Source organism: Aulonocara sp. 'chitande type north' Nkhata Bay, linkage group LG5, assembly GCF_057382095.1.
Source record: "Aulonocara sp. 'chitande type north' Nkhata Bay isolate Kocher_YH1m ecotype deep benthic linkage group LG5, A_spYH_male_GT1.1, whole genome shotgun sequence".
Taxonomy (NCBI): Eukaryota; Metazoa; Chordata; class Actinopteri; order Cichliformes; family Cichlidae; genus Aulonocara; species Aulonocara sp. 'chitande type north' Nkhata Bay.
In genome coordinates, this window is record NC_141348.1 from 17,427,941 (window position 1) to 17,454,637 (window position 26,697).

Below are 26,697 nucleotides of genomic sequence, written 5' to 3' on the forward strand. Positions count from 1 at the left end.
TGTCTGCCTCTGTTCAGATCACTTCCTCCGCTGGCTCCAGCCATCTGGTGGGAGGTAGCCTTGGCTCGTTTCAGATTTGGAAAGGATCCAAATAGCTTTCCCTGTCAGCTTTACTGCGCTCTCTGCGTTCTCTCTCCCAGGTTGTGTATATTAAGACGTTAACCAAGACATCAGGATTACAGCTATAATCCTGAAATTTATGTCTCTCCTCAGATGCACGTCTGTCCCACCTCTCATTTATTAGGCTCTTAGGGAAGACTGAGATGAAGAGAGATGGGATGTTGCTATAACTGGTGTTACTAAAGAAGAATGATCATATTTCTGGTGGTTCTGGCACACCTCTGTTTAGTGTCAGGACACAATCATCTGAGATGTGTTTCTTGCAGTGATAAACCCATAAAGCATGTTTTGGTTTTCTCGCCCCCAGCTGTACTGTTTTGGTCCAATGTCAACATGAAGACAACACTGTGCACAACCAGATCAGTATCAAAAAGCCAAGAAACACCTAGCCCATTAAGTTTTTTGTGGACGTTTTGGCAAAGCAAAATACATTTTTTCAGAGACATTGGTAGAGACTTAAAGTGAAAAAAACAGTGACTAGCAGACCGAAACAAAACTCTGTATGCACTCTAATATTAGACAGAACTGTAAAAGCAATCAGTGGAATCAACATCTAATGTAAGCCCCAAACCACAGTCATTTTTGTGACTGCTGAAGAGCCTCAGAACAGAATAGGAACGATTTGTTTCATCTTATTGAGAGACACAGACAAATACTTGCTTCATTGCTTTATCTAAAAAAAATTGCAGTCATATGAAAAAAACATTGAAAAAAAGCATTGACTTTACTTCATTTTTTATGCTCAGTAAATATGTAAAAACAAGACATATTTTCACACATTTAACATGGCTTCTCGATTATGACTGTGCTTCATTCCTTCATTTACAAGGACGTTTGCATCTTAGTGGCATCTTGGGCTTTTCCATTCGTGTCAGAGTTAATAGACAGAACCAGCTCCATTTCCTGACCAGGCGAGGGGATGGGCATTTTATTAATCTTGGCAAAGCTCTGGCTGATGTCCATAAAGGTTTTATTTTTGGTTTCCGGGAGGACGACATAGAGGTATATGGATCCCAGAATGCAGACTGCCACAAACACAAGGAAGGAAAAGGACTGCAGCGTCTCCTGTGCAAACAGAAAACATACAGACAAGAAACATGAGACATATCAGATTTGTGCATACACTGTGCTGTTTTCAACATCCTTACCCTCAGTTCATCATTCTTCAATCAGATGACATCTAGTAAAGTTTATTAAAAAACAAAAATTTTACAGCAGAATTTTAAACAATTAAATGATTACTGGCGTGTCCACCTCCACACAGCTGGATCGTGACATTTTTCAGTCCATCTCTGCAGAGACATCATCTGTGGCATCTGTTTTGTCATCTGTTTTGTCAAATGTGTGTCATTGATGAGGACAGCATAACATTCCCATGATTTTCCGCTCAAAAGAATCCTACAAGCATATAAACTGAACATTACTCTTCTTGTATATACTTGCATGTAGTCGTGTGTTCAAGTACCAAAAGTATGAAAGGTAACCTTGTCCTGTGGGTTATGCCAATAATAGAGATTAGTGACAGATTTAAAAATACACACTGACTGATTACCCAGAGGGAGATTTAGATGTGGAGAGAGGGTTTTGTGCGTGTGCGTATGTGAGTAAGAGAGAAAGACAGAGAAAGAGTCTGAGAGAGAAAGGTTGGGTGTAGGGCAGAGAAACTTGGCTGACCCTGACCAGTATGTTACCAACTATAATCCCTCGCTTATGAGGAGGCAGACTGCAAATGCAGAACTATGTACCAGGTATTAGAAATGCAGTGTCCAAACAACCACGACCTCAGTAAAGAACTACTTACCACTTTGATTTCAGTTGGTTATATCACCACTGCTGTTAGTCTCTGACACTGTTTTCCTCTGTTGAGAGTATTTCATAATAGCGCCATAAAAAATAAAAAAAACCTCAGAGCATCGTGCAAAGGGCCTGACCCAGTTTCCATGCTGCCTCTGTGACGTAACACTCATCTGCAAAGTTAGCAAGTTCTTCAGAAAGAACTGCCTTTCTCTCTCAGTTGTCAGGGTAGATGAGTCATCTTACAAACAGGATATTTATGCGTTCACTCCATTTGTCATTAATTGAATTTTTGCAAGCCCGTGGATTGACAAGGATGAGACAGTCCTGATTTTGACACTGGGATAAGCCTTTGATCTGCTGTGGTGGCTCAGCTGGGTTCAGTGTGATGCACACGCAGACAGTAAGGCATGAACACAAAGACCCAATTGCTGTACACACACACACACAAACAGACACACTTTTTTCATGCTTAAATGAATGTTGGCTGAATAATGTGCAAACAGAAAAGGCGAGGTGAATGCTCTAAAATGCACTGCAGACGTACTGTAAATCTAATCTGGTCAAATGAGTGTCCATGCTTGGACATATACTGTCAGTCACTGGTTTCTGGTGCAACAATGAGTCATTGCTGGGGGTAGGGGTTTGCCGGTGTTAAAAGGGGGATATTTGCATGGCTGTGGGCTTTCATAGATTGTGTTGCCTGTGGGAGGCACAACGAGGAGATGGAAATGTATACAAGATTTGAAATGTCCACACTGGACTGATTTATGGATTACACTGATCAGCCACAACATTAAAACCCCTGGGAGAGAATAACATTGATCATCTTGTTACAATGCAGTGTTCTGTTGGGAAACCAGGAGTCCTGGCATTGATGTGGATCTTTTGACGTTGTCTTCAGACTCTCCAGATTCCAATATGATCAAGCTTCTGTGACAACCCATAGGACCCAATGGATCTGCTGCCAAAGTCCTGATGCCCGACTCTACAGTTGAGTGTTGTGGCTAATCCTTGGCTATATCATTGTTGTTACAATATGAGCATACAAGACAAAAAAACAACAATACCCATTAAGCATCATGTTTATGGATCACAGCTGCATTAATAAGACAAACACAAAGTCATTCAAAACTCATAGCGTATGAATGGATGTGATTGAATGTGATGGGTCATTAGGTTTTACAGATCTCATGCACAAATAGAGCTTGTTGTTATTGCCCCATTTTATACTTATATATACATTTATATTGGTGTGAAGCATCGCATTGGAACTAGAGCTCCTGCTATCTTAGCATTTCTCCATACGATGACTTCACCAGCTTTGGTAAGGGTTAAAAAAATGGCAAGTGAAAGTTTCTTCTTTTCATAAAATTCACTGTGGCAGAAATTGACGTTATACTGTTTGTTTGTACTGGCTGACTAGAGTTATAGAGCAGCGTGCATAGTTTGTGAAAAGCTTGCCTGAGTCAATAACTGCAGAGTTCCAAACCTCCACCGTTATTAGCATCAGCACACAAAGTGTGCGCTGGGAGCTTCATGGCATCAGTTTCCATGACAGAGAAGCTCTTGCTCTTGCAATTCTTAGGGAATGCTTTAGACTCCAATTGCAGCAGAAAGAAGGTCCTGTAACCCTGTAGTGCATCCTGCTTGGTGCATGAGTTTGTGAGACCTTTACATCATGTTTATTTGTTTTTTCAGAAAAACCTGATGTACACAATTAGACACGTGGTGCTACTGTGAGCAATAAATACACATAAATGCTCGTTGTAGCAAAAAGGATACAAATTAAAACTAATATGCAAATTGATATTTAATTTCTTTCCTCTTAATTTTTCAAAAGGTTCCATAAATCCTCCAGTTAGACTTTTCTGGCAATTATTTCATGGTTCAGGCTTTATGAGGTGAAAGCACGCATTAGATCTGTTAAATTTATATTAAAAAAAGAAAGAAAGAAAAGAGCCAGTTAAACAAAAAATCTCTGTTAAAACTTCAAATGAGGCTGTCAACAGTATCTCAAATGAACACATACAGGATGGCTGGAGCCTTTTCGTGTGGAGTTTGCGTATTATTCCTGTGCCTGTATGGTTTTCCAAATTAGCTAAAGGTGAATTGATTTGGAGAACTGATGATTCAAAATGATGATAGTGTGTGGTTGTCGGTGTTAGCTCTGCGATGAACCTCCAATTTGTCTTGAATATAGACAAATCCAAGATGGCGGTACACATCGAGTTAAGATATCTCACTTATCTTAACTGCACTACTGTATAGTTTTCATTGATCAGGAAATAGCCTTGGTGGAGTTTTCGGGAGTGTTAATTGGTATAATTGCTACTTAATGTGTTCCTTTCCTGCACCATAGGCCTGGGAGCATTTTGCATATCTGTGTTCAGGTGCTGCTGTCCTTTTAGATATCCATGTACGGAATTAAAAAGTGCTAATAATTGATAATATTTCATATTACAAGATTTTAACTGCTATATTTTTATAACCCCATTTGAAAACCTAGCTCTGCAGAGCACTAACTGACACCTCAGCAGTGGCCTGCCATGGAAAGATGGGTTGTGACAGTTAAACGGTGTGTTGTCTGGAAAGGGGTCAGAGCTGGTTTCAGGTGCATGTCAGAAACCAGTCAGTCACTGCTGGGATCTGGATGCCAGGCATGTGCCTGGGAGTTCGTGGGGCTAGCAAAACCCAACCAACAAAAGCAACGAGTAACTCTGCAATATTTGTGGAATTGGCTGGCTAAAAATAACCTTCTGTTGCTTTCTGTTTCTCACACGTGTCCAAATCTTCCCTGCCAGGTCAGCCTTATCTCTTGCTCTGCTCTAGGACTTTCTCCTGTGACACACTCTTATTGTATACCTTTATTATCTGTTTAATTACCTATTCAGCTCTATATCTACTTGACCTTCCATTTCCTGACATAAATTACCAGCAATCTCATTGTTCAGCCATCAAAATACCAAAAAAAACCCAAAAAAACCACCTGTTTATCATGACATCATACCTCTTTGTCCTGTCTTCCTACTGGTCAGTGGTACATGACAGGTAGAAGTGCAATATATCATCCTTTATTTCTCCAATCCTTATTTTTTACAAGAATGAAGTGACAGTGCAGACACAATGGTGAGGTGTTCAGGCTCCTGTACATCTACTGACAACTCTTCATTTAAGGATTCATAGTCTGGTGTAGCTCTAGCACAGGAGAGTATAGGTGTTTCATTACATATACAGGGTACCTGACATGCTGAAACCGGCAGGGTTCAGCACATTTCTGTAAATAACTTCCACAATGCAAGCTTCCTATTCTTAGCAGTGGGTGTTGCTTACCTAGTTATATTGTGATCGGTAACATGACACAAAGGAAAACAAATGTAGTTTTTTGTCACACTGCCAATGTGAAGATGTGGATGGCATTTTTGTTTTTTAGTCACACTTCATTCGAGACTGAAATATCTTTACAGATGAGTTCCCCCACCAAACTTTGTGTTTCAGAGAGAAGTATCTGGAGAATGGAGCTCTGACGAGTTTTCCAGAGTTATACTTTGGCGTAACACTCTGGTAACCGCTTCTCTCCTAGCGCCATAGCCAGATCTTGATCGTTAGATTTAAACTCTTCTGTGGTGGTGTACCGAGGTAAAACCACAAACATTGTGTCATTTTCCTAGTGCTTATGGGCCTGACTGTATAGCTATGAAATAGTGACTTTGCAAACATTTTAACATCTCCAAAATTAATTACACTTTGAGAACACATCTGTTATTCCTGTGGGAGCTCATGCATCACACAGTCGGTGTGAGAGTGGAAGTGCAGGAACGCATCGCCCAATGGAGTTTTGAGATGTTTGGGCTTTAATTTTTTTTTTTCTTAAATTCAGCAAGACTAAATGAAAAGGAAAAGACAGATCATACAAGAACAACTTCCACCTCTAAGAAAACACCATCTAAGTGTTTGTTACGCCCTTTTCAGCTATTTTAGTTCTTCGTTCACTCTTTGCCTCCAACACATGACACTCCGGTACAGCTGACTGAAAGGACAAAATTAGATTTATCTGGGGGGGCTACTGAGCGAACAGGCAGAAAACATTTGACGGAAGGTCAAAACGGCGTCACTAAAATGTCCACCGTGCCTCAAGCAAACTTTCACTCTGATCTCAAACTTCTACGATGACTTTTGTCGAACTTTTTCTTTCTCACAATGAATGTGCCCTTAAAGCTACGGTCAGAGAACCTCGCTTTGTGGGAAAGTTGCAGAGGCGGAGGGAAGAACATATTGTTTCTGCTAAAAAGGTGAAACTCTGTTTAGTTGTAATTACAATCAGGTTCTGAGTCACTGTTTTCATGGCAAACACATATGCTCAACATCTGCTCTCTAGGCTAAAACCACTTCTGATTGACAAGTCGTTTTGTCAAGCCACTTATCATTTATCTCGTCCATGTCAAAACCATAGAATATAATTCATGGTGCTGTAGCATTTTCTGTCGCATACGTCACATAGGGCTGCTAGAATGTAGAAACTGTAACCAAGATCTACATTTATGGATGAATAAAAATCAAAGAGACAAAAGAAAAAGAGAAATCCCCCTGTGAAGTCACACACACCCGTGTACCGTAAACCGAATTCATTTGCATTTCCAGTGTATTCATTAATTTTCAAAGCCCTGCTCCTGTTTTCAGAACTTATCAAAATCTTATCCCTGAAAAATCCACTGATAATATCATCTGTGCTCATCTTCATCAGTCTGTGAATACACTGTACAACTGATTCCTGTTCACAAAACTCCTGATGAGTGCTAAAGGCTAAATATCACGCACCCAACTGGATCAACTGGAGGTCAGATTCATTCCTGAGTTCCTGCACTCTTATGATGATCATTGGATGCCCGATATTTCAAGGAGCAAAGGAGTGCTTGAGAAAAAACACAAGAACAAAGATGCACGTGAAATCCCAGAAGGAATGTTTAAGATAAGACGGGCAAAGGAATCATGAAATGACACGTCACAGGCTTCTTTATGTAACTCTGTGTAATTAAAACATCATCACACCCAGCTTTAGCTATAAATTCACATGCACTGAATAGTTAATCGTATTTGTAGTCCAGGCACTCAAACACAATTATTCAAAATGTATTTACTTTGCAGAGTCATGCACCTGTGTAGATGCATCCGTATTAACTACCCTGCTGCTCAGAGCTTTAAAGTATTAAATTCAATGTTTTTCTGCATTAATTCACTTTTTTAAATCAGCCGCATCAGATAGAAAATAGCCCTTTCTATTAAAAAAAATCCTCCAGGTTAACTGGAAATAAAATAATTTATGTAATTATGAATGATTTATTAACTGAAAACTCTGGCTTTACGGTACAATGTATTCATTCACAGATGAATCTATTTAACTAATTCATTAGAAATCAGCGAAGACAAGCAAGAATACAATGAACAAGTTTGTTTAAGGGTGCAGGAACATCAGCGTACATATTTAGATTTTATTTTTTTATCTCACAAAGATTGAAATGTCAAATGCCATTAGGATCTAATGAGGGACAAGTGGGTCATTATAACCAAGGGCAAAGTTCTGTCTAAAAAAAAAGGCAGAACCATGTCCTCTGCACACAGGGCAGATATAATCAGACACTAGCACTTTATATTAGGTAATGTAAGAAAAGCAAAGTTAAAAACTCAAATATGCCATGTAAGAAATATAAAGGTCACACTTTCAGTTGAAATGTCATTTTTAAAAATATCTCTGTAACGATGTGTTATATAGATAATGCCGTTTTCCTAACGAGCCAGATAATGATGGTATGGTGTCTTTAGCAACAAAGTTTTCCTACTGTGGAGTAGCTAGAAATTGCTATCACTGTCCACAGTAATAGTTTAACAATTTTAATAATGCTCTAATTAGAAAGCACACAATTCAAGTTGCCAGAGTGCAATCTAAAAGTGGCAGCCACACTGAAAGCTGTTTCGAAATGCCTGAGAAGATGATTTTGCCTCTCTCTTTTTGATTAAGATAACTTAATAACTTCAAGACAAACGCAACGCAAAACCTCCATCTGAGTAAGAAACCAAAAGAGCAACACGTCACACTTCTAAGCCCATTTAAGAGCTCTGTTGGTTTTTAACTCAGGTGGAGAGAATGAGGTGTGTCTGCAGCTGCAGAGCAAGCCTCGCAGTTGTGAAGCAGCACTGGTGAATGTTTGCCCAAAGCTCAGTAGATTTGTCACCAGAGACAACTTGCTGAATAGATACAAAAACTCACTGAATCTATAAAGCAAACAGGTTGCCAATAAAGAAGTCTTCTTAAGTGCGATAATCACTGCTGTGAGTGTCAGGAATGCCAAGCACCCAATCTAATGTGGTATATGTTAGGTTATGTGATAAAGAAAGCTTTCACAGGACTCTATGCAGTCCTATAAAAAACTAAGTATGCCGTTAATGCTTCAATAGGAATAAAGAGCATAAGGAGCAGCCAGCATTTGATGCACCTATTGCACCTATATAAACACAAAGGTTTGTGTAGTTTGCTTGCCCGGAGCATACAGGTTTATTTTAAAACAGAGCAATGAGTTTCCCGTGTATGGACAGAAAAGTCACCCCAAGCTTAGAGTGCTCAGAGAAACAAACAAGCAAAAAAACCCAAGAGCTACATCTCAGACTCTACAGACCTCATTGAGCATGTTAAATGTTAAAGTTTATCAGAGAATAATTAGACAGAGGTTCAACAAGGATGGCTTGTTTGGAAGGATTGCAAAGAGAAAGTCTCTCTCTAAAAAGAACATGGCAGCAGGGCTTAGCTTTGGAAAGGTGCATCTGAACAAATGGAACAATGTCCTTCAGAGAGATGAGACCAGAGGGGAGATGTTGGGCCATAATGAACAGCACCATGTTTAAGTACACTGGTAGAGAGGTGATGATTTGGGCTTGTTTTACAGCCACAGGAGCAGGGCACCTTGCAATCATCGAGTCAGACATGAAATCCTGTGTATACCAAAGTATTCTAAAGATGACCAACCGTTTTCAAGAAATGAATACTTCTAGTTTTCCTGCCGAAGATGATTTTACATGCTATTGAATCATGGAGTGCACTCCATTTGTGAAAAATGCTGTTTTTATTATAGACATTGTACCTTGAAATAGGTAAATGCTGATATAGGAAAAAAATCATCTGTCATGAACAACAGACTGCTGTATGTTGTGTAAAGTTTGAAAAATAGAAGACTGACGCAAGCTGTACAGACAGATCCAGAGAGATCAGCAATAGATGCTTTAATTAAAATCATATTCTGTCAGTAGGAATTACCAGATACAACTCACTTAACAGATCATTGGGAGTGATACAGCAAAAACTACTTAAGTACTCAAAGAATAAAACAGCTCGATATAAATTTTTAAAGGGATCGTGCACTTGGAAAACAGCAGGTTGTTATGAATTCTAACCAGAAATGGAAATGTCAAACTGAAGAACACCTTTGCTTGCAATGCTGTAAACAAACTTGTCTTCACTGGTGCAGTACAGAGTACTGAGACACAATTAATACTGAGACACTTGGACAAAATTAAAGCAATGAACTGTGGATGACTCGAAAGCTTCACTGGCTGAAATGAGAAGAATGTTTTAACCACTAAACGACTTCATTTTTTGTGCGCTAACATGAGATTGAAATGAAAAATAGCAGCAGTGAAGGACACAAAGAGACTGATATAGTTATAATTGTTTAAAATGTGAAAGAGGCCAAAGGAATAGCAAATGAGCTTAATTTTAATCCTTTAGTTATAAAATCCTTGGAAGATGAGCACTAACAGCAGAGGGAAAACAGGAGGAGACATATACTGTGTGACGCATGAGGCTGGCAAACAAGTATTCAGTCTGTGGAATGAGGAACCACATTGCTTCGATAGAACTATGTCAGACTGATTTATCCTCTTTTCAGTTCAGTATCTTTTATGCTAGCCTGCATTCAGATCATAAGCAGATGTATACGATAGGTTGAGGCAGCCACAAATTGTCAGATTCAGCGCATATAGCAATGATTCACCGAGTGGTTCATTTTTAAAGGTAGATAACCCGCATTCATCGCCTTTTCATCAGGATTCCCATTTTTGCAATGTTTGATTTAAAAAAACCCTCACACTTCAGTAAAAGTCCCTTTTTTCACTCTAAAACGCTAGATCCCCCACCCACCGTCTTAAAGGAATACTGCTTGTCTTTACAAAGAAGTTGGTCCACCTTAAAACAAAACAAAATGAAAGAATATAAAAGAATTGTTTTCATGCAGTATCAAGAGAAAATAAATCAATGAATGACCTTTAATGTACCTTCAAAGGACACCGCAGCCAGCCAAGTTGGACAGTTATTATACAGAATGTACTCATTAAGGTTGCCTGTCAAGATATTAATGGCTGCTACAAAATATCAAAGACAGAGGGATGAGAAGAAAGAAACAGCGATGGTTCATTTATAATACACACACAGGCTGTGATTTCCCCAGTAAAACTCCAGGGTTTCCTCCAGTGTCTGCAAGCCAGCTGCGCCAGAGCATCAGATTTTAACATGCTTTTTCAGACAGGCGGGGTCAACAGTCCCAACAACTTTACTCGCTGAAACTATAAACTCTTTTGTTCTTCTTTACAGTTCCAGCCTTTCCCAGCTTTCCTTCTGCACCTCTGAATTCAGTGTTATAGTGTTAAAATTACATGTGAGCTTCACTGTAAGTAACTGTGTCACCACTGCCTTTACAGAACGCAACTGAAAATCAAAGTCTGTGTCTTCAGATAATGTTCCTGTAGGGGGACTCCCACCTCTGTGTCCCAGATGAGAGTTTTGCTTTTGTCACAGCAGCAGCTCGCTAAAAACACCTCGTGCAACAGCATTTAATGAACATATATGTGCCGGCGTTGTTAAAAGAAAGTCTGATATGGGACAGAACACCCTCCAAGATAATAATGGGGTTTTTTTTTGTAACTGGAAGAGTACTAAAGGTCTAGAAATAAAGAATTAATAACCTTGGGCCGTCCCCTGTACAGGTATTTAAAAATGCAGTTAAAATGCAGCAGGAAAAAAGAGAATAATAAAAAAGTAGTAATAAAAAGTATTAAATTAGTAAAAAAGTATAAATATTAAAAAAGAAAATGAAAAAATGAGCATGTTATGGTTCCACAGTGAAAGTGTTTAATCCAGATTCATATTTTAAGCTTAAAAACAGGTTTTTGATTTTTCTGTTTGTTTTGTTTCATGTTCATCACTGCACATATGTGAGTAAAAAAATATTCCCAGTGACTCTATTGCTTCATAGCTTATTCTATAAATTTCATTTTCCCAATAATGGGAAAAATAAGCATGCACACAGTGTGTACAATAGTACGGAGCTCCATATGTCTTGAACTCCAGGAGCCATAAACCTCCTATCCAGTAAAAAGGCCTCTAAAATCCTCAGGCTTTTTTTTTTGGGGGGGGGGGGCTTGGCAGAGATACTACATGTGCAGGCCATTCTGTGTGGCAGAAAACTGCCGCTGGAACACCTGCAGTGAATTGTCTGTGTTATCAGCCTGATTTCCCCCTACTACACCCAGAGTGGCAGTACAGTTTATAATTGTGTTGGCACTGGTCCAGCTCCTGTTGGGGAAAACTGCAGCCACTCAAGCTGCACAGGAGGTTATACATGTAGTCCAGTCGCATGGAGGAATTTAACACCCTCGTTCAGAATGGTTAGCCCTCTAAACAGACGCATCAAAATGCTGCCAGTCTTCCCCCACCATGATGGAAACCATTCAAAGTGCCCATCCTTGACGTCTGCTGTTTGAAGTGTAACATATTTGAAATAGCTGTAATAACAGCCAAATTATTTCATATCAGTTTTTCTTTTGTTCTGGTGCGTTGTTCTTCTTGGAGAGCAATCAAAAACGATCCCGTTCCCACATCCCTGCTTTCTGCTGCACTGCTTCAGTGATTCTCTGAATGCCCAGTGCTGATCTTGTCTTTGAGAAAGCATACACTGCAAGAATGTGCAGTTGTTGAAGACATCCGTCCAGAATCAGAAAAGTGCTAACCATCTGAGTCCACCAGCTTGTCCCAGGGCTGTCTGGGTTGTGTTTGCAAGCTAAGACTCTTTTAATGTTCATAATGATGAGTTTATTCAATCTTTGGACATTAATAGATCTGATGGTGCTTCGCTGATCTCCATTTTCTTCTCATGAGGAATATAAATTGATTTCTCTGTCCAGCGTGCTTGCTTTCCTCTTTGTGATCATGGCCTCATATTACCAAGTCTAGCCTTATTTCTTGTCAGTGACTCACTCGCTGCTTTACAGGAGATAACTGCTATGAATGTAGCTGCACAAGAGTAACTATCCCCATGGGCCACAGATTCTATCCAACCCAGGCATATGCTACATCACAGGCCTTGTTAAAAGGGAAGTCAATTCAAGACATTTGACTTCTCACACTGGGAGCAGATTTCCTGAAGTATCTAATCTCTCTGGATTGTCTATCAGGATAGTCAGGTTGACTTTAAAGTAATACAGGCTGGTTTTATCTTTATAAAAAGTTAAAGAACTAATTTCAATGAGCTGAAATCCACTAAGTGATAAGACTATAAGGCTGCAACGGATAAACTAGAAATTGCTTCAGATAAGGCAGTTGGTTCTCAGGAAATGAGGGCAAATCCAAAGGCCCAACACATTTACAATACCTAAAGGTCAATTTTAGTCCCATAGGATCTGCAGTATAGTGAGCTGGCTGATGGCTAAAGACAAAGGCAACCAAATGTTTGTAAGAGACACACACATACACATAAAATGGCTCAGAGTATGAGAGCTGCTGAAAGAAATACCACCAGCACTGCATAGGCACAATAGTTAAAACTCCAGAGGAAGTCAGATGTCCACATTTTGCAGCCCAGTGTCTATGTCTGTTATAGCTGTAAACACCATTAACATTAAAGGATCCAACCACATCAGCCTCGATCTTAAAAAAGCAAAAAATACAAATAAAAAGCTCACACATCGACTTGGGTGGTAGAAATGTCATCCATCACTAAAAACATGCAGTTTAATTTATCTGGCATAAATCTGATGTGTGTATGAATGCGATGTTTCTGTGCGTCTGAGTGAAAAGATGTGGTTGTTGTGGTAGCTCAAATTATTAATTTTTAATGCAACCTAAATTGTGGCACAAAAAGACCAAATTTTTTTCTCCAAACAGTTGCAGTAAAACATGCTGCAGTAAAACAATGAAAAAAAAAATAGAAAAACAAACAAACAAAAACACAGGGATGCAACAAAAAGAGTTACGATGAGAGGAGGCAGCGACGAACAGTTGCCTGGAGCAACCGGTTGGGTTTCAGGAGATGAAAGAGGACCTGGTGTCTTTTGAGAAAACATTCCAGTTTTACACACTGATAGGCTCTTCTGTCCTCAACTCCTGTATATTTTTTATTATGTCACCCCAAATTTCATTTCTAACAAACAACATTCAAGGATCTTTTTTTTGCAGTTTTTTGAGAAATCATGTGCATTTAAAGCAAAACTCTCAGCCTGCTCTCTATATTAACCTCTGCACAGTACTTTTGGGTGCTCTGTCTATCCTTGTCTATTTGTAGCAGCTCTTTTTAAAAGGCTAAAGTAACGAGTATCGGCTGTGTGCTGGTTAGGAGAAAATACACCTGAACCGCCACCTTGTTCAAATAAAAATCCTTTTCTGTTGGCACCAAACTACACGAGCTCTTATGCAGCGTTGAATGTAAATCTGTTTCTGTGTCTATGCATTCAGCATTGCTGTCACGTCTCACACTGTTACACCTTGTTAAGAAATGTCCAAACAGTGAAACCGGCGCATCAGCGGTACAGCAGGATACATATCAATGCAGGATGCGTTAAGGCGCAGTGTTGCTGGACATTCGAAGACATTTTGACTAAATGGATGAACAACATCAGACATCACAACATCTCTGAAACACGTAAGATTAAATTTTAGCATTACTGCACAGCTCATGAAGGCTGTACAAACTTTTAATCTTTACTGCTGTTAAGCTCCAAATACACTGCAAACATATACCAACATGTTCCAAAATACAACTGAATCTTTAATTAAAGATCCCCAACTCCTGAAATGAAAATGCCCTTTTCTTTTAAACTATAGATCAATCCAAGTATCGATAGTATTGATACCAACTGCCGGTATTGGTATTGGATTGATAATAGCATGACAGGATCGATAACTTGTTTCTACCCTCCAAGTTCACTTTGTTCCCTAATGAATCGTGTTAATTTTTGATTTATTTAAAGTCTGTAGCACATTTAAAACAACAGAAGCAGAAAGACCCAGTTTCAAAATACACGAAAGGCTATAAAAGGTGTGTTTTGCTGGTATGTCTGTGAAGGTTCTCAGTCATCCAGGTCATCGTAGTCAAAGGAGCTTGCAAAGAAAAGCGTCTGGACTTCTTTAAGTTGCTTGAAGACGTTTCACCTCTCATCCGAGAAGCTTCTTCAGTTCTAAGGTCAAATGGTGGAGAGTCCCAGATATAAACCTAGTGGGAGTAACCCCCCACAGAGGGACAAAAGGACCCCCTGATGATCCTCTAATCACCTGAGCCAAGGTGTGAAACTGGGTGTGGGTCACAATCAGCCAGAGTTTCGGGTGAGTTCATTGTGAAACCTGGCCCCACCTTATCATGCGAATTCCTGAGGTCAGATGGCCCAGGATGTGAGTGGGCGTTAAGGCGTCTGGGAAGGGATCTCAAAACTGGATTATAGATGGCAGAGAGTTGGTGTCGTAAACCCCGCCTCTGTTCAAAGATGGTCGCTCACAGTGGACATAGATGTCCACATAGACATCTATGTCCACACTCTCCACCATTTGACCTTAGAACTGAAGAAGCTTCTCGGATGAGAGGTGAAACGTCTTCAAGCAACTTAAAGAAGTCCAGACGCTTTTCTTTGCAAGCTCCTTTGACTGTTTTGCTGGTAATTATTCCAAAAATTAAAAATCACAGTGATTTAGTGCTTAATAAAATGTATTCAGAATTAACAAATTAATAATGATTCATCTCATAAACCATGATACGCTACTCTTCCTCACATACACTGCCTTAAAATGATCAGTATTGGTATTGGCAATATCAGCCTTGTATTTACTTAGTGTCAGATCTGTACAAAAACTTTCAGTACTACCACCTCTAGTTTGCAGGATTTTTGTTTAAAAATTCAATTCTAAACTAAAACCTCTTTGATATCACTGATGGTAAGTTCTTAATTTTGGAAAATAGCTTACAAGCTAGACGGGACATTATAAAACAGTTTTCAAAAGTAGTGATTCTCATGAAAATATCTAATCTGTAAAGTGGGTTAAGTGCCCCTTAACAGTAACTTTTACTGCCAATATTTTGCTGGTACGGAGTTAAAGCTCACAATATTATCACACTAACCAGGGAAATAAAACCCCAATTCATAATTCCTGTAGAGTATGCCCTGCATGGCTTAACTGCTTTTCCTCAGGGCTGTGCCAGGCGAGGCTTGTAGTAAATGAAGCAGGATCAGTTTTCATATCTGCGCTTTACATAAAGGTCAGGATTAAGTTTAAAGTCTTCTGTGCTCAATCCAAGTGCCTTGAAGAAAACTACCTTATAAAAGTTAAGTGGTGTGCGTCGGAGCGCCAGTCGAAGCGAGTTCATCTTCCTATCATCATTTTTAAATACATTCAGGCGTACAAGCATGATTTTCAAGAACATTTTCTTCATTAGGTTAAAAATCATGCATTGTTTGGTTAATAACACTACAGCTTTGGCTTCTTTTGTAATATATTTTTTTATTGTAAATTCAATATATGCTCCTGATGTTGTAAACCTGAGTGAGTAAGCTGCAAAATCATACCATAACTAAAATGCAGTGTGAACATTAAGGAGTGTTACAACATTGATATTTAATAATGATGATATCATGGGAATGATACACATATCCACATACAGGGAGTGCAGAATTATTAGGCAAATGAGTATTTTGTCCACATCATCCTCTTCATGCATGTTGTCTTACTCCAAGCTGTATAGGCTTGAAAGCCTACTACCAATTAAGCATATTAGGTGATGTGCATCTCTGTAATGAGAAGGGGTGTGGTCTAATGACATCAACACCCTATATCAGGTGTGCATAATTATTAGGCAACTTCCTTTCCTTTGGCAAAATGGGTCAAAAGAAGGACTTGACAGGCTCAGAAAAGTCAGAAATAGTGAGATATCTTGCAGAGGGATGCAGCAGTCTCAAAATTGCAAAGCTTCTGAAAAGAAATAATTGAAATGGGTATATATTTGTTTTTTGTTAAGTTGCCTAATAATTATGCACAGTAATAGTCACCTGCACACACAGATATCCCCCTAAAATAGCTAAAACTAAAAACAAACTAAAAACTACTTCCAAAAACATTCAGCTTTGATATTAATGAGTTTTTTGGGTTCATTGAGAACATGGTTGTTGTTCAATAATAAAATTATTCCTCAAAAATACAACTTGCCTAATAATTCTGCACTCCCTGTATTTAAAAGATGGACATAGCTTTGATATTAAAAAATTAAGCCACTGGTAAACTATGTATAAAAAAATTGGTCCACATTAATGCTAAAAAGAATGATAAAATGCATTTAGTGTGGGCCTTCCTTGTGACTAACAAGTCATTACCCTATGAGATGGTAGTTAAAATACTCAGTCCATATTTGATATGGATCTAAACTAACCAACGACTGGTGTCATGGTGTCTACACTCATCTTTTACATCCAGTGGCCAGTACCCCAGTGTGTGGATACGATTGCTCCACAGAGGTGACCTGTCGAGGGTGTACGCGGTCCAGTAACAGCTGAGAACTGGATAAGCAGTTAAGAAACTTGATTGACAGATGATTGTGGATATGAGTGAGACGTTCACACTTTACAGAAGCTAGCTTTCCTCACTTGCCAGTTTTCTCTAACCCCATTTGGCAGAAAAGATTACATTTTATACGTTTTATAAGTATACTGTGTGTTATTTTTGTCATGATAACCGTGTAATTAAAAACAGATATTGTGGTAGCCTGAGAGTATACATAAATAATGCCACTTACTTGAATAAATGGAAAAAGGAGGCCCACGGCAAAGTTAGATAGCCAGTTTACTGTGCCAGCGATCATGAAGGCAGCAGGTCGATAAGACTGTTCAAACAGTTCCCCGGTCAGGATAAAGGGGATGCCACCTGACAGAGAAAAAGACAGATGCTTAATGATTTATTGATTGATTAATTTTATTATTTTTTTTAAAAATTCTCCAATCTGCTCTATATTTGTTACAATTGACAAAAAAAATGTGCCAGGTGACTTTAAGTTAGATATTAATAATCCCTCTAACTGTACTGCAACAGAATTTCTTAACATTGCTAAATTATTCATTTAGGGCAATGTGTTACCAGCCCCACACAGGATCTGGCTTTTACGCTTGACATATCTGTTAACTGTCGCCTAATGAAAGCCATTATTCTTACACCAACTCATAAAAAATATGTCTTGTTGTCTTGAGTAACAATAATAAGCACAATCCAAGGTTCAACCCTATCAACTGACTCATTCATCATACTCAGTTTTCTATCTTTGCTATATCGTCTAAGGTTTGTGAAAAATTTCTGTTGTCTGAGTTTTATTTATGAGTTCCACGACACGCCGATGATGTGGAAGTCTCAAAAACTCACAAAAGGTCATTTAAAAATATGATACATTTGGCTTTAAAGGGTTAAAGAGGTTTTACCTGTCATAAATCCCTGGCACCTCTCTATCACAAACAAATCCCTTTCATCTCGCTGTGATCCAGATTACTTTAAAACAACCAGTTTCTTCCCTCCTCAGACTCCACTGCTTTAAAGAATTACAGACCCATTTCCAAACAGCCATTTATTTCAAACATCTTTGAGAAAATTGTTGCTCATCACTTCCTTCAGCTGGCTGAGGGAAACATCTTTGATTAATTCCAATCTGGTTACTGATCAAACAGCACCACTAAAACATGACCATAACCTAAAATTACTAAAAAATACAACACTAAAGATAAAGGTGACTATTCCACTTTGGTCCTACTAGACTCATCTGCTGTCTTTGACACCACTGATCATGTCATTCTTACTAACAGATTACAGAATTAGGTTGGCATCACTGCCACAGCTCTCAAATAGTTTTCATCACAATTATCTGACAGATACTTCAGTCCTTATCCGCACCTGTCTTATGTGGAGTCAGTCAAGGCTCAGTCATTGGCCCATTTCTGTTCTCTTTACTAATGTTACCCTGGTTGAGCTTCAAAGCCATTTCTTACCATTTATATGCTGATGATACACAGCTGTACTTTTTTTGTCAAGCCTAACAACCTGAACAGCCTCCCCTACATCAGGGGATGCTTCATTGTCTGTAAAAAAATATGGATGTCCTCAAATTTCCTCCCATTTCAATTCTGGTAAAATTGAAGTTTTTTATGATCAGTCCTGAAAACTTCTCTGTGGAGCTCACATCAAGAAAGTGCATCAGCTCACTCTGGAGTAATATCATATCATCTCCTAAGGACGTTGGTATCACAGCTCTTAAGTTAATCTTGTTTCCTTCATCACAGAAAATAAATCCTGACTGTGATTCAATAATGTGGTATTGTTAATACGCAGTTTAGTTTTCTCCAGCATTGATTATTGGAATCATTAACACAAACACCACAAGTTCTGAAATTATTTAATGGGAATCCTCTACAGTTTCTATTCCAACAATACATGCATATAGGCATAAATCCTGGTATTAAGGTCCAGACCAAACTTTTGTTGAAGTGAAATAAAAGTTGCTTCCCTGTTGTCTTATCAATAAATGACACAACAACACAGCATGCAGTTAGAATATTTTCTTAAGCACACAAAACACATGAAGATGGATTTGCTAAATTCTTTTGGCCCCTCAATTATGGATGTAAACACAGTGCCACAGTTGAAAATGGCTAAAAGAGAAAACCTTCGGGCATTCTTATACAAACCAAAGAAACAGTAAAAGGCAACCATCTCTTGGAGCGCTGAGTCTTGGGTAGATTATGTTGGCAGAGAAGCCAAGAGTACCAACAATTTGTTGCAGTGGGCGTATAGCATGTGCAGTAGATTGAAAAAAAGCATGATTAAGGGCGCATGCAGCATGTTTTGCTTGAATGTAAATGACTGAAAACAAAATGCCTTTCAACATTGCTGTGCATGGTCAAGTGATGGAAGAGAATCACACGCAGGGTCATTGTTTATTTTCACAATGTAGACACTATTATTATAAGTTATGCCTAATTTGGAATCAGCTCCAGCCTGCAGAATACTGATGTGAGGGTATAGATGGTGTTCTGTGTAAACCAAAGCATGCTGTCGATTGGTGTTCGCAGGCAGCTTCGAACGTGGCTCCCTATAACCTCACACATCTCACAGTTTCTCCCACACTGATTCTAAACAAAGACATGCACACATGGATGAGTTTATATCTGCATTGTTACTTGTCTGGTATGATTTAAGATATCACTGCTATTGCCTTGTGCATTGTAAATGTGGTTGAAATATCCAACAAAAACATCGGCTAAGATAAAAATCTTTCAGACCAGTGGCTTTTGCATTTAATCCTCACAGCAGGTTTTTTGTTGTCACATAATTGCTTCTGAGGCGACAGTTAATGAGCTACAAGCCACATGAGCATTTTCGGCGTGTGGTGAATAAAGGGAGGAATGGCTTCCATTAGCCCTTAGCATCCTCTTACATTTAATTGCTTGTAGTAATAAACTATCCCATTGATGGAAAAAGATGCTTTTTAACAAATGTGACCAGCTGATTAAAAGTGATTGCATGTGTTCATGCAAGAACAGAGCTGACCTACCTACCTACCACAGGGATAAAGGACTGGCTCTGTGTGAGCACATTACAGCCTCAGATTCTTGAACAAAACAAAACAAACAGCAGCAGCAGGTAGTAGAGAAGATAATCAGCTTCACATCAGGTGCGTTATTTGAAAAATTCACTTACTGTGATAGTTTTCTTTATAATGCTAACACAGAAAACCAGTTATTTATAAAGCCTTACTCTGATTGAGAAATGATCTCTTCCTCTTCCCAAAGTCTAAACTTGACACCAAGCAGTTTTAATGTCGATTAATTAGGGGTATGACAGTCTGAGATGCATACCAGTCACAGTTCTGTCTTTCTGTCTCACCTGGTTTTCTGCAGCAATGAACCCCCCCCCCCCCAGCTTTGGCTTTGTGTATCAGAGCCTAATGTTACAGTAGCAGAAAGAAGACAGTGAGCAGCTGTGCATGAATATGAATTCACTAAGTCACATAACTAATTTGCATTCACATTCGAAGCCTTAGTTTTAAAGTTTGCAAACACGAATCACATTTACTGATAAATTTCAGACATATTAGGCATTTTGTGCATGATTCCTCCCCAGGATTGCAACTCTGATATAAATGTAACACAAAACTAATCACAGTAGCAGGACAGCACCACACGGGACAGAACAAATGTGCAGACACACAATGCAGAGAGAATGTGTATATATGTATAAGTTGTATAAGAGGCTAGGGTTCGGTGTGTTTACAACTATTAAAAAAATGGATGAAAAGCAAAGTGATATTTAGAGCAATTTAAGCTTAAAAATGTTGGCAATGCCTTACAATTTAACTTCAGTTAATTAAGTGGTTGAGGATTTGCCAAGGACAGCCATTTAATTGGGCTATTCATGTTATACGGCCAGCAGCATAAGTTTGTGGAGGAGACGGCATGCTACCATCTATGTGCTAGTTTTACCTAAATGTCAAAGCCCTTTTCTCTGGAAACATCCGTCTTTATGACCTGTGCGGACACATTTTTACTGTATGGCCTATTTATGTTAACGATTAATATCCAACCGCGTATATACATGATAAAATTGAAAAAAGAAAATGTACGGGGGGAGATTCCTGCTAGAGGGAATTGCATTTATCAAAATTATACTGGCAAATGTTTTCTGCATTAAAACATACAATTGTGTGGATTACAACACGTTCACACTGAGGGACTCGCAGCTGGTGGGCAATGCATGCATACATTACAGCATTCTGACACGTTCGTGTTCATGCAAAAATATGACATGTGCATTGTTCCAGTGTTTATTGTAGCGTACATCAAAACCATACAAATGGAAGAAGAAATTTCAAAAGATATACATCCAAATACAAATCTCAGAACCAATGCTGTAGCTTTGCTATTCACTTGCTTACTAATGGATGGCGTGTTTAAGTGTATTATTAAATAATTAGCATTTATCTGCTAGTATGACAGAATGCAATTAAAGCTATTTAATAATTAAGAGATCATTTGTGACAGAAAACAAAAGGTTTAATTAAAAAACATGAATTAAATCAGGCCTGAATGATATAACATCACAGAGCAGATCAGACCAAAAAATGGGTTGGATTTGTGACAGGAACTGTTGCACTGTCCTTCTGTTTAGGGCTGAACGATTATGGAAAATAATCTAATTGCGATTTTTTGCCCCAATATTGCGATTGCGATGCGATATGCGATTATTTTTTAAGGTCTTTGTCTTCTGTATTATTAAACAAAGACAAGCAATACATCATATAGTATGGCCAATACTATATTACATTAATTTTAAACTGTTCTTTCCTGGAAGACAGACCTCTGTTATGATGACATGAGGTGATGCATGAATTGATGACTGACATTTTTATTTAACTTCTTCAATCACAACAGTATATTTGAACATACACAATAGTTTATTTTTAGCTTACAAACATCTGAGCATAAAGTGCTGACAAGGAACCCTGGTGTAAACATTAAAATGAAAGTCAGTACAATGTGCAGATTGCAGAAATATACATAAAAAAAATCAGTGGCTTTACCACACTCAGTTTTTCGACATCTGTGAACTACTAGACAGTCATTCAATTAAAAAATAATATTAAATAAATAAAACTAATAAATAAAAAATACACACATCTTACTGATCTCTGCAGTCAGTAACATTACACATAAAGTGCAAACATAATAGCAATTGTATAAACACACACACAAACACGCCTTTAAAGTTTAAAGGCGTGAAATTGGACGGTCTAGCCTTCTGATTAGCGTCACCGCTGTCTCGGTGGAGTTTAATAAACTCGGCCGTCTGCTTCTTGCTATCTAAAATATAACCAGACACTGGTGTAAATTCTCGACTGTCTCATACTTCTGTTTAATAAGTTTTCTGTTTGACGTTTAGTCAGCTGTGTGAAAACCAAGGAGGAACCCACCCGGGGGATTAATAAAGTTTTATTTTATCTAATCTAATAACTTTAATCTCAGCCAAACCGATTTACTCACGAACAAACAAAACACTGAAAAAAGCCCAACAATAACATTTTTAGGTTGTCTAAGTGACTTATATATTACGTTTAACCCGAGCAGCGAAACTCCGCGGTGATCTGAAAATGATGTGCCGGGAGTTGTGCCGTTCTCGGCCGCATCAGTAACCCTCGAGCTCCCGGCTAGCTGTCGAGCTGGTGGGTAGCAGACGCCTCTGAAAACGTCGAAGCACTTTTGCAAATATGGGATATCTTGATAAACCGAGCAGATATTTGATGTTTACACAACTACTTTCTCGCCTGAAAATATGTTAAAAGTTTATTTTGTGACCCAGAAAGATTAGTATGAGTAATTTTAAAACTTAGTAGCGGCCGCCATTGCTGGAAACTGGAGTTTGGCTGGGCCGCGCTATGAATTCTGGGATATGGTAGTAATTTGGACAGCCTTCGGCGCGTCGCTGTGACGTAATCGGTCTACAAATGCGGCCTCAGGAGGATGCAGCCCATGAATTTGGACATGTCCAGAGTATAATCGCAGCCTTTGCGGTTAGAAAATTGCACTTGATCATGTCGCGATATTATCGCAAATGCGATATATCGTTCAGCCCTACTTCTGTTTCAGCTTGACCTGCTGCGATGTCAGTGGACTGGTTACGCGCTACTAGTGCCAGACCCTTGATCTGTTGTGCCTCAGGCAGACAGAGCTGCAGAGTAAAACAAATACAAGAAGGCCTCACTAGAGGCAAGTGGGTTTCTTTCTCTCTCACCCACAATTAGTTGTGACAGATCTTTTTGTTTTAAATCAACTTAAATATTTATCAATCAGTGTTTTATGCCAATGCTGGAGTTTTCATTTTTCATACATATAGTTTTGTTTCATTTACAAAAGCATAATCAGCATTATTGTTTATGAGATGGTTATAGTTGGTTTTAAATTATGCACAGGTCCCAGAGACACTGCTGTTCCTGGAACAATCTTGGTTATGTGCGTAGTCACCCCTAATGGCAAATTCTGAGCTAAGAAAAATCCTGTGTGACCTTGTCATAACTCATGTGGCTTACTCGATTGCTCTCCGTTTGTTGTATCTATGTTTCTAATATTATCTAACAACAGTTCACACACTAATTACATAATGGGATAATACTGTCACAGTAGCAGAATGGTGCCCAGCAAGGGCACAGCAAGGGTGTCATATTTTGCGGTATATTCAGAAACGTCCAAGTATTTAATGGATTTAGAAGTAAAAGATAATCATGCTCAGAAAATCATCATTAATGCCAGTAGATGCATTTAGAGTTAGACTGTTAAAGTACCAGTTTTTAACATTTCCACTTAATATTTAAGCACATCACTGTGGAGTTTGAAAAGCAGCACCACTACTTAAACTGATGTACTGCTGAGCAGTTCTGAGTTGTTCTGAGGACTAAAGTAAAATGAAGTCTGGTATTCATTTACTAATTGTGACTTTATAAAATCTTGGCTAAAACATTTTAATCCTTGTGAGTTTGTTAAAGGTTATAGCAGAGCATTTATGGAGACCATCTGCAGGGATAACATTTTTTTTTTAAAAAAGCAACTAAAGGGAAAGATTATTTTTCTCGCTGATATGACAAGAAATGTAGACGTCGTCTAAAATGTTACATGACTGAGAAAAAACTGTCAAAGCTCACAAAATTACTAGGATGTTTCTGCTTTTCTTTGCACGCCACAGAAATGCACATATCTATTACCGGCTCAGCTTCACATAATCAGATGAGACTTATAAAGTAAGCCTGTCATGGACCTCAACACATCATTGCAGTTTTGTCAAGCTATTTGCAGGTATGTGACCACAAACAATGCAACACTAATGTGTCCACTGTTTTGGACAATAAGCCCCCAGTCAACTGGGCTTAGAAACATCCACAATCATCTGGCAACCACTGGATGCTAGATGTAACTGGCTGCTGGAGGTTGACAGCAGTTACTGGGAACATGACTGCAAAAGCTCGAGTTACTGGTCGTTACAATCACCTCATATTCTTTCACCCTCTGGTTGATGAATTGAGACAAAATTTGTTGCATTTGCTGTAGTTTCAGGGTGGGCTTTTTCCAAGCAGCCATTTTGACATTTAAACACAGGTGGTAGTAAACATTACTTAATACTCTGTAGCTAGATAGAAAATAATCTTTGACTTAAAAAAGATGGAAATGTCCTATTTTAATGGAAAGTAGGACATTAAAAGAGTTTAATATGGTAAATATATTGCACATTTACGTGCTAATCATCAGTAGCATAGAATTATCATACTCATGTTGGGATGCAGGCAACAGCTTTTGACTCAAAACACTGCAGTGCTTGCTAACATACAGCACAGAGTGACTAGCATGTATTTTGTGTGTCATCCAGAAAACATCTTTTAATCATCTCTTACGTTCACTATCCATCTTGGCTCATTCATTAATTTTGGGCAGTTTAAAAATAATTACTAGCTGGCTGACTGTACTGCATTATGCACAATAAAAAGTCATCATAAATATGAGATAATTACTTTGGATTAGTTTCTTAAAGTAATTTCCATCCAGGCGTGGGTCATGACACCATTAAGAGCCTGGTTTGGAGTCAGTAAGTGTGCTCTGGGCATCTGTGACATCTTTCTTTTATCTAACACAAAAGAGTAGCAAGTAAAATGTCACTAAAATAACTCTTCAAAAATGTGGAGGCTGCTTCTGCTATTCAATGAAGATCAAAAGATATTTTTAACTCGGTGTATTCTGGCGAAAAGAAAAAAAACTGGCTGAGCATCAGCATTTGACTAACTCCACAGCTGTTGTATTACCCAGTTCACTGTGTTTACTCTAAGGCTTTTCTGACACTAAAAGAGAAAGATGTCTGTGAGAGTGAACTGCGGGGAGTTAAGCTCATATTCTGCCCACAGCAGGAAAAAAAAACAGCTGAGAAATTTCCAGGTCAATTGCTCTCTCAGCTTGAATATATTGTAGATGAGTCCAGAGGAGAGAGGCGAGGCCATTTTTGCCCAGGAGCAAGCAGAGTCATGGTACAAACCGGTGGCCCTGACTAGAAAAATGCTAACTGGTGAGTTGATGCTTAATCTTTGGGCAGAAACGAGAGGCTTACCAACATGTCAGCGTTAACTTTGGAGTGAAGGGGAAAAGTCAGGATTGCAATTATTATATTATTATTACAGGAGACTGTTTGCAGGACACACAATGCTGAGTCCACACAGAGCTCGCATTGACAAAGGAATTCATGTGCCATCTCAAAGGATTCCTGATCCATGACACCATTCATGTTTCCAACAATAGGAAAACCTCTTCCGGCTGGTAATGCAGAGACAGTTATGAATCCAGAAGCAAAGGCATTTCAAGTGTTCTCTTCTTCACATTCAGGACCCAAAAGACAGCCGAGGACGAGCTCCTGGCAGAAGATCAATACCACATCTATGTGAACAAAACATTGTTTCCTGCTTTTCAGAAACCGGGCACTGTATCCATGGGTGGAATATTACAAAGTGCAAACGATCCTTACAGGAGACATCAGCCTTGGGATGCAAAGAAATATTTCTGAAGCTAAGAAAGAAATTACAACAATCAGGGCTCTACTGCAAACTACAGCAACTTATGATCATAATTTATATTTTTATGCTAAATGCAACTGTGAGGGTTGATTTAAGTGTTAATTCATGAGGCTAAATGACAAATTAGTCAAACGACATACTGTACAGCAAGACTGGGATATTAAAAAAAAGTAGAAACTCTGCCTCTGTGTACTGAGAAGACACAATAAATGACAAGAGATGATAAACACAAAAATGACAGATGCACCCACACGCATATAATTTCACATGCAGAGACCATTTCCCTCACAGACTCATAAATCCATAAGACTTTACTTCTTCCTTCATTTCTTTTGCTCTTCTAATCATTTTTTTCTCCGTCTGCCACGCAATCATTAAGTTTCCCCTTGGTGTGAGTTCACTCCACAGAGACGCTGCTCTTATCACTTCGGTTTCTGTGTGTTTTTGCTCGTGGCTCCTAAAGAGAAAGCGCATGCCACTCTTGTCAGGAAGCATTCCCATCTTACCCCTGGTGTCTCTCATTGCTTGCCACCTCTCACAACAGCAAGCCGGGTGGCCCAACATGTTTATGTCCAGATTCTCAGGTGAAAGGTGATTCATCTTGTTCAGTGGATTTCAGTCTCCTCTGTCGTGGCCTGTCTGTAGCACTTTGCAACCATCTTTTTGTCTTTCCCTCACTTATATCGACAAATGGACGATTGACTGCAAAAATCCATAACTTTCCAAAAAGAAACTCTTTTGTTTTAAATCTGATTTATGTGAATGGAACTGATTTGACCTAAATGTGTCGTGTATGATGGAGTTATCCTACTTTTGTTTTGCAACTCCCAGAAAATTATTCAATTGTACT

At 38.8% G+C, this 26,697-nt stretch overlaps 1 protein-coding gene across 4 annotated transcripts in view; it reads right to left on the reverse strand.

Annotated features, from left to right (window-relative positions):
• Positions 1 to 775: 775 nt before the first annotated feature.
• slc2a9l2 (solute carrier family 2 member 9, like 2) overlaps positions 776 to 26,697 on the reverse strand; it is a 108,413-nt gene continuing 82,491 nt past the window's right edge. For all 4 annotated transcript variants that reach the window (XM_086291715.1, XM_086291716.1, XM_086291717.1 and 1 more), the window contains exons 12-13: positions 17,007 to 17,134; positions 776 to 1,185 (exon numbers count right to left, since the gene is read on the reverse strand). In XM_086291715.1, the coding sequence (XP_086147841.1) occupies positions 943 to 1,185; positions 17,007 to 17,134 (371 nt within the window). In that variant the 3' untranslated portion in view covers positions 776 to 942. The remainder of the gene's footprint in view (positions 1,186 to 17,006; positions 17,135 to 26,697) is intronic.